This window comes from Falco punctatus (assembly GCF_963210335.1).
Source record: "Falco punctatus genome assembly, chromosome: 1".
Lineage (NCBI taxonomy): Eukaryota > Metazoa > Chordata > Aves > Falconiformes > Falconidae > Falco > Falco punctatus.
In genome coordinates, this window is record NC_137580.1 from 101412724 (window position 1) to 101424347 (window position 11624).

An 11624-nucleotide genomic window follows, 5' to 3' on the forward strand; every position below is an offset into this window, starting at 1 on the left:
CACGTGCCTTCGGCAACACGGAACAGCTACGCAGGGAGTTCTGCTCCCGTGGCACCGGGCAAGAACAGACCAGCGGCTGAGACTGGGCTTTGGTCTTGTCCTTCCCGCGCGTTCTGGCTCAGCTACGGACACGGCGAGGAATGCAAGCATGTACATTTATTCGTTGAGAAATAAAACCAAGCTCCCTCTACCAGAGAGGAGGATAACCCTCAATCTTTGATTTGCAGAAAAAGACTCCTTATAGAGGGAAACTGCCTTCCTAGCACCAAGCTTGTAAATCAGCTCTGATGAAGTTTCTGTAACTCGAGATCTTTAATGTGCAGCCGTCCTATGGTGCTCTAGCTGCTGAACATAGGAAACAAAGAAATTAGAGGATTCTGAAATCCAGTGTTACCGACACAGGATCATCCCAGGCTCTTACTCAGCACCTCATTTGCAGACTGATGGATTGCATGTTAACGCCAATGGCCCGTGACAGGCTACACACAGACATTACCATCTTCTGTGCTTCATAAAAATGTGCATAAAGAGATGGCCCTTTGAAAGACAAGCAGTGAAGGCTTTGTGCCCACAAGGAACCTGGCCAGTCTGTCCATGCACGTAGAGATCTCCACGCTGAGGCGGGGCCCACGTGGCAAATAGAGTCATTATGCCACTACACTGTCCTAGGCAGCATTTAAACATCACGGCAGGTCATGCTAACTGCTGAAAGAAAACAAGCTGCTGAAGAGATAAAACTCAAGGATGCTGTGGTAAAATAATTGTGGCGGTGGGAGATCGTGACCTCCTACTCGAGGGGCAGGAGAGTTTTCCCTGCTCTGTAGCTGGTACAAGTGCGTGCCTCTGCAACAGCACCTCTGCTTTAACCCTTTCGTACCCTGAATGCAAATCTGCTCCTTGCTGCGTTAAGTCTCTGTCCTTGCCTGTGGTGCCTTTGCCGGCCAAGCCGCAGCTCCCAGCGGGTGTGGGGGTTTGTACAAACTCGCCCCAAGGCTTTGACCCTTCCCTGGGGTCCTTGACTCCCCCGCCTCGGGTCCTACATTAGTGCAAGTGTTTCGCGCTTCACCCCGGTTGCTCCACAGGAGGAGCCGCGACCTGAGGCTCGCTCTTGCAAAATACAGCAATCGTATGTTTAACACAAAAAATTCAACAAGAGCGTCTTTCTAGTTTAGGTCTCAGTTTTTCCCTATCCTTTTCTAGAGCCAAAATCCAAGTATCAGGTGGTGCTATCTTAGTCCCGCACTCCTCCTGCTACTCTGTATGGCTTCTCAAAGTGGAAAACGTATCTGCATATGTTACTTCATCCCATTTTCCCTGTCATCTTAAAACCAACATGAATTATAGCAAGGGGTTGCAATTTCCTGATCTTCTAAGATATATAAAGGCCACCATTGATGATAATATTTTTATTGAGACTCCCACCTGGCGGTCCTCCTATATTCTTCCAATGAGCCAAAATACAAACCAAAGGGCTCTTTTTTTACTATTTCCCCACTCTGTTCACTTTCCATTTCCACTTCATGCAAGTTACAGGTTTCAGGGCTGGCTTCGTAGCTGAGCTGCGTCTCAGTTGCACAAAACACTCACACAAAAGGGCCCGTTACACACTCGCTCGCTCTGCTCGCTCAGATAGATAGCAACAATACCATTTTATAATGGAAATGCCGAACTCAAACACTGTTATGCCATTCCAGAACGTCAAATAGAAACAAGAGGGCTCAAATAATGCACAGGACCAAATTTTACAACAGATGGCAAAGTGGTCAAAACACATTCTTGAAGAAAACCCAAACCCCCACCACTCCGGAGAAAACCTGTTACCCCTCGAGAGACCCCTTCCCGCTACCGCAGCGAGGAGAGCACCCAAATTCCCACCCCCAGCCTTTCCAGGGGCGAGCACCAGCGCTCTTTACCTCGCGCATTAACTGGTTAACTTGACCAAGTTTTAAACCAGCCTTGGGTTAGGGCTGTGCAAGGCACCAAGGCCTGGTCCTGCCATTTAGCAGCTTCAGCACTGTAAATCGCTTAGTTCAAAAACCATTGTCTTTAACACGGCCCTCCTTTGGTTTCATCATTGCATACCTGCAATAGTTTAGTATCTAACGTGGTTGCACGTCCTTTCTTGTAGTTGTGTTACTAAGCCAGTCACACAAGTGACACAACATTGCATTAGGACAATCACAGGCACAACTGTAAAAATCGCCCCGGTTATTATAATGATCGGTTTCTTTAACCCCACTGATGGGTTAGGGAACCAAGATGTTAATTCCTCGATACCGATATGCACAGTTTCTCCAATCCAAAAAAGACTTGTGCAAATCCAAATGGAACTGGGACCTTCTCAGCTGCTGACCAACAGATGCTGGATTTTGGACTGGGTGAATGTCACCATGGAGAGAGGGGTTTCTCAGCTACCCGAGCCTTTGGCAGATGTCGGTGGGCTCCTCTCTGCTCAAGGCAGCATTCTTGTGAGAGCTGTAAACCTTTCCTCCCCCGTGCGGCACCCGTGGGGTGTACCCTTGTTTCTGCATTGCCAAGGGAGGAAGGGAAGCCCTTTCAGAAGGTGCGAGGTGTATGAAGCTAGCATGGTTTGATCAGCTGGATTCCAAGCATTCGTATTTATCCAGTGGTGTGGTGACTGTTGTCTAATAGACATGTCCTGGAGCTGCTGCTTCTAAGCTGATGGGCACAAAACCTGGTGCTCCGTGGTTCTGCTGTACTAGACCTTGTAAAGGCAAACACCAGCGTTCATGCTGGCTCCTATAGCCTCGTCGTAGTTCAGAGTGTTTTGGCAGCAGCTGTAGAGCGCTGTGAAAGAGAGAAGGGATGGATGGTTTGCACAAAGGCGTGTGGATGGGCAGATTTTCCATGGTTTCTGGCCAATAGTGCCATGCCTGCAGCTGCGCTGCCCCAGGATGCCAGCGGTGCAGCGAGAGCCGGGGGTGCATCAATCTCACCATCAGCTGGTGGCCCACTGCAGCAAGAGCAGAGATGCCCAGTCAGCAGGACGGGTGGTGCTGTGCAGCTGTTTTGCTTCCTAATGGCATCTCTTTCAGCTGAGTTTCTTCAAAGCCTGGGTGCGCTGGACGTGGGCAGAGTGGCCCAGCGCTGGCCACCCACGCTCCCTGCTTGGCTCCCTGCTTGGCAGAGTATGTTCAGATCTTTGCTGCATGGCTGGGCAGCTGCTCGCAGGGCAGGACTCCCTGACCCAGACCCCAGCACAGCCCCCCTGGTGTGCTGGGCATGTGGGAACAGCACAGGGACAGGAGATGGATGGGTGTCATTAGAGCGTGGTTTTCAATTGCAGAAGAGCCTGTCTACAGCCATAGACGCGCTCTCAGTTCTGGGAAGCTCCATTAGATGCATTCTTTGGCACGTTCACCTATTGCTGGAGCTTCCTTTGAAAAACACAAGTTGTGCTGTATTTTGGCAATATCATCCCCGTACCAGTAGTCACACAAAACCCACCAGGAACACTTGGCGTGATGTGCCCGCCTGCTAGTGGCTGGGCAGAAAGAGCCCTTCCTTCCCCCTAGGGATGATGTTACAAGTGCTGTTGGCATGAAGTACAGGGACCGAGCAGAGAGGACAGTGAAAGCCTGGTCTGGTGTTGATGTCCCCCGGCTGAAGGGGACGAGGTGCCACTCTCCCGCGCGGGTCTCCCTGTCAGTGCTGGCTGTACTTGGGGAAACAGCACCATCCCTTTGCAGCCATGTTTTAGGAGTGCCTTTGCAGCGAAGGCACCGTGGAGCCCACGGCTGGGTGTCCGTGAGCAGTCAGCAGGGCTGGGGATCCTGTCCGGGAGCCACAGGCTCGCTGTAGCATCCTCTGCTGTCCTGGGTCATGCTGCGTTAGCCCTTACCTGCAGGCACTGCCCCGCAGCCCAGAGGTAGCGCCCGACGTGTGCTCTGAGGTCAGGGTTATCAGTACGAGTTGCACAACGTGTGTGCGGGGGCCAGGGGAGGGCAGAAGCTGGAAGGGTCCCCAGCCAGGTCAGGTCAGGCAGCCCCAGACTGGGGGCTCCAGCTCAGACGTGGCTCTCCCTTCCCAAGGCAGGGTCTGCCCTTGTGCTCCCACGCATGCACATGAAGACTCCCACCCTGAGGTCCAATGCCTGGACAGGTCTCAGCCCCTGCCCCACGTTTCCCCAGAGCTGCCTTGGACAGGCAACAGCCCTTTGAGGTCCCACAGTGGTCTGGGGCCGCAGAGGTCCCGCGAAGGTGATTGCCCCACGGGAGCAAGGGGGAGAGAGCCACCCTGACCCCAGCTTTGCTTTGGCCACGAAAGCGGTTCCCCCCCCGGTCCATCCCCACCTCTGCAGAGAGCGCAACGGGGTGAGGGGCGGCGGGGATGGGGGTGCTTCCAAAGCCAGCTCAGCACCCAGGCGTCCCAGGTGCCAGAAGCGACCCCCCCATTCCAGGTGTACCACAGGCCTGTGAGGAGCGCAAAACATCTACTTTATTAAAGCTGCCGGCCAAAGAGCACAGCGGGTGGCGCTGGGGCATGCCCAGCACAGCGGGTGGCTGTGGGGCATGCAAAGGTCTGCTGGAGAAACTGCTACTTCTTGCCACGCTTCTTGCTTTTCATGAGGAGCAGCCCCTGCTTCTTGATGCCCTCCCGGGTGAGGACAAGGCCACAGGATTCGTCATCAGAATCCAAGGACTCTGGAGGAGAGAGTGGAGAGGAGTGGGCTGTGGAGGCTCCGTGTGCTCGTGTCCCTGGGCAGAGCCGGCACCTTTTGCAGGGCTGGTGGCATCCCAGAGAGCCCTCGTGCGGAGCCCTGAGGCACAGGCACTGCCGACTGGCTCTGCCAGCCCCGCATCCCAGGGGGACCTGCAGAGCCTGGGGCTGCCACCGCTGTGGCCCCTCTTCAACACTGCTGGGGCTTCCCAGAAAGGCCTGGAGCCGGGGGGTGGTGGGTACAGCTCCCGCTTTGTTCAAAACACAGTAGTGAGCTGCCAAAAGCTCGTGGTCTCCCCCAAGAACATCCAACAGGAGGAGGCCACAACCAGGTGATTTTGAAGCCAAGGCTCTCCCTCCTTGTCCCACAGCACCTGGGACAAGCAGCTCGTGGGTTGGGCTCTGCTGGGACAGTGGAAGACAGGCAAGGATGCCCAGGAATCCCCATGGGCAGGGGCTGGGACGGTTGCTGTGGCACGTGTCCTCGCTGTGCTCTCCTACCTTGGCTGCTGTCCGCATCCTCCAAGGAAACCCTCAGGTTCTGTGGATGGTCTCTGGTGGTTTTCTCTAGTACGTTACGGACCTTGGCAAAAATCTGTGGAAGACACTCCGGGTTACTTGCTGAAGGGGAGGTGGGTGTTCCAAGCCAAGGGCTGCCCCACCTCGAGGTCCCCGCGCGGGGCACACCCTGCAGTGCCCCGTGCCACCGGGGGCTGAGCTGCTCCATGGCTCTCCCCTGGCGCCACCTCCATCCTGCCAGCTGGGAGGACGCTTGGGATGGGCCGTATGGGAAAGCCCCGTGCGGGTGCCCAAAGGCCACAGCAGGGGTGGAGCCCCCGCGCACCTTGTTGTCCTTGTTGGGGCTGCGCCAGTCGTGGGGCAGGCTGGCCACCCGCTGCACCAGGTAGCGCAGCTTCTGCTCACAGTGCTGCAGCTTCTCCTCCACCGCCATGGCCTTGACAGGATCCTCCTGGAGTCAGAGAGAGAACCACCACCTTGGTGGGGAAAACGAGCCACGGGGGGGGGGGGGGCAGTGGCTGCACCAAGCGTCACCACGCCGTGCTGCTGCACCAGCGGGCAGTGGCCGGGGCCAAGCTCATGCCAGCGCCATGTGGGTACCTGGCCGGGCACGGTGATGCCCTGCAGGCGGACGAAAAGGCTGTCGATGTCGTCTTCACATTTGAGCAGATCATCCTTGCTCCTCATCATCTGGGCCCGCATGTCCTCCAGCCGAGCCTCTTGGCACTGCAGTTTCAGCCGCAGCTCCTCCTCCAGCACCCTGGAGCCAAGCACATTCACATCCATACAAGTGCACAGGGGGGGCAGGAACACCCTAGAGCTGTTGCAAAAGCTGCTCAGGTTGCCAATGCAGAGCAGAGGTGCTGCCTGCAACCCAGCTCCACGCTGCTGGTACCACTTCCCACGCCAGGCCAGAAGCGGGGGTCCTCCTGCCGCCACAGCGGGAGCTTTGGGTGCTCTGCCAGGCCCAGAGCTGGGGGAGCCCCCTGCTCAGAAAACCTGGCGGCACAGGAGGGGTGGGCGGCTGCAGTGGGACGTGGGAAGGGGTGCCCTGCTGTGTCGGGACGCCTGGCACACACGTGTCCCCCCCGCCAAGGCCCGTGGCCCGGTGGACACGACTGCACACCTGCTTGTGTTCGAGGGCCGGTGAAACTTCAGCTTAGCTAGGTTCAGCTCCAGCTCGTGCAGCCTCTCCGCCAGTGCCTGCTTCTTCTCCTCGCCCTCCTTGATGCACTGCTCCAGGTCCGCCGAGGACTTCTGCTGTTCCAGGAGCCTGCCGGGTATGTCCTGGCCGGGGGAGAGCGCGAGGACTCAGCCCCCGGTGCTCCTGCAGGGTACAGGACCCAGGCCGTGGCCTCGGGGAGCCGTGTGCACCGTGGACGGCTGCAAGCTCATGTCACGGAGAAGTGTGGTGCCATCCCTGCCCGCCCCAGAGGGCCTCTGGGGGTCTCCCGAGGCAGAGGAGGGCAGAGAAGCCCACAATGCAACAAGGCAAGCAGAGGGCTCTCAGCTCCCCGGGCCCTGAGCAGCCGTGGGTTTTACCAGAGGGGGGGTTCACGTTACCCAGGTCCTGGAGCACTGCAGCGCAGCCTTGGCCTGCTCCAACTTCTGCGTGACCCTGGCCTCGTGCTCCATCTGGGACCTGAGGGCCTCCAGACTGGTGCCTGGGGTGGGAGGGAAGCGTCAGGGAAGGATGCCTGCGGCTGTGCCCGCGTCCCACCCCCCTGCACCCCGCCAGGCACTCACCCACGAGCTGGTCCTGTGAGGCCGGGGTCGGGGACTCCACGGTGAGCTCGTGCCTCTCCTGCTGCAAGGATGTGCAGTGTCACCCCCCCCGCTGCTGACACCCGGGGGGAGCTGGCCCTGCAGGCCCCCGACCCGTGTGGGGCCCGGCACCGATGCCTGCCGTCTGCCCACAGCCTGGCCTGTGCCAGGACCCCCAGCTCACCGCTCTCAGGTGCCTTTGGTACACGTCCTCCCGCCACCCTGTGTCTACAGAGACCTCCTGGGTGGCCCGGGAGCGGTACATGCGCGCTCTCTCCGCAAGGATCCGGCTGCGCGTCCTGTTTGCGTCCTTCTGGAGCGTGTCAGAGAAGGGAGAAGTGGCTGTCAGAGCTGGAACGGACCTTTGGCAGCCAGCTGAACTTGTGGGATGGCCAGGGTCAGCAATGACCAGCCCCCCCGCCAAGTAGACAGGCTGGGAAGGATAGTGGGCAAGGAGGGCTGGCGGGTGGAGCGTGCTGCCTTCGCCGTAGCTGGGGCTTCGGGCAGGCTGTCCCCAGCCCCAGGGCAGCCCGGCCCAAGAGCGACACCCGGGAGGAGCTATGGAGCCATCGGGGCGCTGTGGGCAAGCCCAGCTCCGGCTCTTTTGCTCTTGGTTGAAGGCACACTCAGCAGCTCCGGGGCACATGGTGCCGTCGGTGGGCTCTGGAGGGTGGAAAAGGGCCCCGAGGTGCCCCTGGCCATCTCACCTTGGCTCTGTCAGCGGCTTTGCAGGCCTCCAAGGCCATGAGATCCATGTCCTGGAGCTCCCTACCATACAGCTCGGCCATCTTGCACAGGACGTCCACGTGCGGAGGCAGGTGGGCCAGCTCCTGGGACACAGGGAGCCACAGCACGTCACCCCAGTGAGCCCCAGGGGTCCCCCGTGCTGTGACAGCAGATGGAGGGGAGCAGGAGGACCTCTTTGATCTGGGAGGGGGGCGTCCCACCAGCGTTGCCCCTGGGGCACCTCCTTGTCTCTGCTGGGGGAGCAGGTGGCACGATGGCACGGTGGGGAGGAGCTCACCTTCCTCAGGACATCCCGCACCGCCAGGTACAGGGCGGTCACCTTCTGTCCAGTGTGGACTTTGAGGAGCACCTTCTCAATGTTTTTCTCCAGCTGGCGAATGGCCTGGGGCAGAGGTGGGGGGGTACAGGGGGTGACCCCGCATGCCGAGCCCAGAGGCCAGCCGGGGGGTGCAGGGGCTGGATTAGAGCCCTCTGCAGGTGCTGCCAGCCCAGGAGGGGGTCCCAGGTACCTGCGCCTGTGCCTGCTGCCGCTTGTCAGGCATCGCAGCATCCTGCAGCTGCTGCAGCCGCCTCTGCAGCTCCTCCCGCACTTGTCTCCGCTGCCTCACCTGGTGCAGCAGCATGTTGCAGGTGTTCACCCGTTCATAGATGTCGGCCTGGAGCTTCTCCTGGGCCACCTGGATGGGCATGCGAGCATTCAGCAGGCTGGAGGCAGAGCTTGCTGGGCGCCCGCGGCACAAGGGGGTCCTGCCTGCAAAACCGCCCCCAGGGTGGAGCTGGGGACACCGGACTTAGGGGCGCTGCCTAACTGAGACCCAAGGCTGGGCGTCAATCGAATCCGTCAGTGCCCCAGCTGCGGGGGTGCCGGAGAGCAGCAGCAGCAGCAGCACCACCCCCCCCACCCGCCCGCCGCTGGCCCTGCAAGAGGCCCCCGGGCAAAGGCAGCTCTGCGGGGCCAGGGTCTCTGTCACCGCAGCGGGGCTTATAACCGGGTTGTAACCTCAGGACGGGCAGTGAAGGGCAGGGCCAGCATCTCTCTCTCAGGGATGCGGCTGGAGCTGCAGGAACCCGGGCAGCCCTGGGCACACACAGGCTGGGACAGCCGGGAGCACTGCCGGGACAACAGATCTGCTCAGGGAGCTCAAGGAGGATCTGCACGGGTGGGTCCCGCAGTGGAAAGGGACCCGTGGGACCACACACAAACACCCCCCGTTGCACCACACCAGCCCTGGGGGGCTGTCCTTGTGCCGGCACCAGGTCACTCTACCGCCCACCCTGTCCTTCTGAGCCTTCCCACAGCCCCAGCCCCCTGCAAGCAGCCCGGGCGCGCTGGGCCCTGTCTTGTTGGCCAAAGCGGCCCCCAAGGACTTCGGCGCTCTGCAGGTCTCAGAGACGGTGTGTCTGTTGTGCTGCGGGCACGAGAGGGGCAGAGAGAACAATCACCACCAGCCTGGGGCCAGTCCCAGCCTAGTGCTGCCCTGTGGAGCCCGCTCCCGACAGGGCCAGCGCCAGGCAGGGGCAGAGCAGGAGGGACCCGACGGTACCTGCTGGCTACGGCCCCGGGCACGGACGTCCTCCTGCACAGCCTCACGCAGGCGGGGCAGCCGCTCTCCGGTCCCACTGCGCTTTTCCTCACGCGGCTGCACGCAAAACTTCCTGCCTTGCTCTGGGGGACACAAAGGCGCTGTTGGTACCATGCAGGACAACGCGGGGACCGAGAGCCACCCGCCCGCCCCAGGCCGTCCATAACGAGGGGACCGAGAGCCACCCGCCCGCCCCAGGCCGTCCACAACACGGGGACCGAGAGCCACCCGCCTGCCCCAGGCCGTCCATAACGAGGGGACCGAGAGCCACCCGCCCGCCCCAGGCCGTCCACAACACGGGGACCGAGAGCCACCCGCCCGCCCCAGGCCATCCATAACGAGGGGACCGAGAGCCACCCACCCGCCCCAGGCCGTCCACAACACGGGGACCGAGAGCCACCCGCCCGCCCCAGGCCGTCCACAACACGGGGACCGAGAGCCACCCGCCCGCCCCAGGCCGTCCATAACGAGGGGACCGAGAGCCACCCGCCCGCCCCAGGCCGTCCACAACGCGGGGACCGAGAGCCACCCGCCCGCCCCAGGCCGTCCATAACGAGGGGACCGAGAGCCACCCGCCCGCCCCAGGCCGTCCACAACGCGGGGACCGAGAGCCACCCGCCCGCCCCAGGCCGTCCCCACAAGAAGCCCAAGGGGCAGCACCCTGCAAGGCGACGGCGGCACACAGCTCCTGGGCGCGCTGGCTGAGGTTTGCCTTGCGGCCCCGCATGGTGCCGCTGCTCCTGCCTCGGCCCTCCAGCCTGGCTGCGCACGTGGCAGCCGTCGTGGCTCTACTGCCCGGTGGAGACGTTGCCGGGCTGTTAGGACGTTGGCAGGCTGTGACACGGGCTGTGACATCACAGAGCTGAGCTCACTCCCTGCACTGGCGGAACTGTCACGGTGGCACCTCCCAGTGCCGCATGGCACACACCTCCTGCTCGGCCAGCGCCTCCTGCTCAGCCATCGCCACCCACGGCCCCCTCCTCTCCGCTTCTGCGGGCCACAGGCGAATGAATGACCAGTTACTGAGGCAGCCCAAGGCAGGGCGGGCAGCGCGGTCCCAGCACCGTGGCTGCAGCAGTTGCAGCCCGCCCAGCTGGGGGACCCCTCCAAGCCCCACCAGACACGGGGCCAGGACACTTGCAGGGAAAACACGTGGGCACATGGACCCCAACAGCCCCCCGCGCTCTCTGGCAGCTGCCGGCTGGTTTCGCATGGCACCAGGAGCCCGTTCCTGCCTCGCCACGTGCCTTCGGCAACACGGAACAGCTACGCAGGGAGTTCTGCTCCCGTGGCACCGGGCAAGAACAGACCAGCGGCTGAGACTGGGCTTTGGTCTTGTCCTTCCCGCGCGTTCTGGCTCAGCTACGGACACGGCGAGGAATGCAAGCATGTACATTTATTCGTTGAGAAATAAAACCAAGCTCCCTCTACCAGAGAGGAGGATAACCCTCAATCTTTGATTTGCAGAAAAAGACTCCTTATAGAGGGAAACTGCCTTCCTAGCACCAAGCTTGTAAATCAGCTCTGATGAAGTTTCTGTAACTCGAGATCTTTAATGTGCAGCCGTCCTATGGTGCTCTAGCTGCTGAACATAGGAAACAAAGAAATTAGAGGATTCTGAAATCCAGTGTTACCGACACAGGATCATCCCAGGCTCTTACTCAGCACCTCATTTGCAGACTGATGGATTGCATGTTAACGCCAATGGCCCGTGACAGGCTACACACAGACATTACCATCTTCTGTGCTTCATAAAAATGTGCATAAAGAGATGGCCCTTTGAAAGACAAGCAGTGAAGGCTTTGTGCCCACAAGGAACCTGGCCAGTCTGTCCATGCACGTAGAGATCTCCACGCTGAGGCGGGGCCCACGTGGCAAATAGAGTCATTATGCCACTACACTGTCCTAGGCAGCATTTAAACATCACGGCAGGTCATGCTAACTGCTGAAAGAAAACAAGCTGCTGAAGAGATAAAACTCAAGGATGCTGTGGTAAAATAATTGTGGCGGTGGGAGATCGTGACCTCCTACTCGAGGGGCAGGAGAGTTTTCCCTGCTCTGTAGCTGGTACAAGTGCGTGCCTCTGCAACAGCACCTCTGCTTTAACCCTTTCGTACCCTGAATGCAAATCTGCTCCTTGCTGCGTTAAGTCTCTGTCCTTGCCTGTGGTGCCTTTGCCGGCCAAGCCGCAGCTCCCAGCGGGTGTGGGGGTTTGTACAAACTCGCCCCAAGGCTTTGACCCTTCCCTGGGGTCCTTGACTCCCCCGCCTCGGGTCCTACATTAGTGCAAGTGTTTCGCGCTTCACCCCGGTTGCTCCACAGGAGGAGCCG

General features: G+C 60.2%; 1 protein-coding gene across 5 annotated transcripts; it reads right to left on the reverse strand.

The window, feature by feature from the left end:
* Positions 1–696: 696 nt before the first annotated feature.
* On the reverse strand, positions 697–9449 carry LOC308060282 (coiled-coil domain-containing protein 183-like). 5 transcript variants are annotated; one of them, XM_080378779.1, is made up of 12 exons: positions 9255–9449; positions 8220–8387; positions 7988–8092; positions 7671–7793; positions 7148–7276; positions 6946–7006; positions 6763–6863; positions 6326–6486; positions 5800–5959; positions 5525–5650; positions 5182–5275; positions 697–4664 (listed from the first exon to the last, which is right to left on the reverse strand). In XM_080378779.1, the coding sequence occupies exons 1-12, from the start codon at positions 9405–9407 to the stop codon at positions 4558–4560; spliced, it is 1488 nt and encodes a 495-aa protein (XP_080234905.1). In that variant the 5' UTR covers positions 9408–9449; the 3' UTR covers positions 697–4557. The 5 variants fall into 5 exon arrangements, with proteins under 5 accessions (XP_080234905.1, XP_080234904.1, XP_080234903.1 ...); XM_080378778.1 differs by having other exon boundaries at positions 697–5275; XM_080378777.1 differs by having other exon boundaries at positions 5182–5650.
* Positions 9450–11624: the final 2175 nt, after the last annotated feature.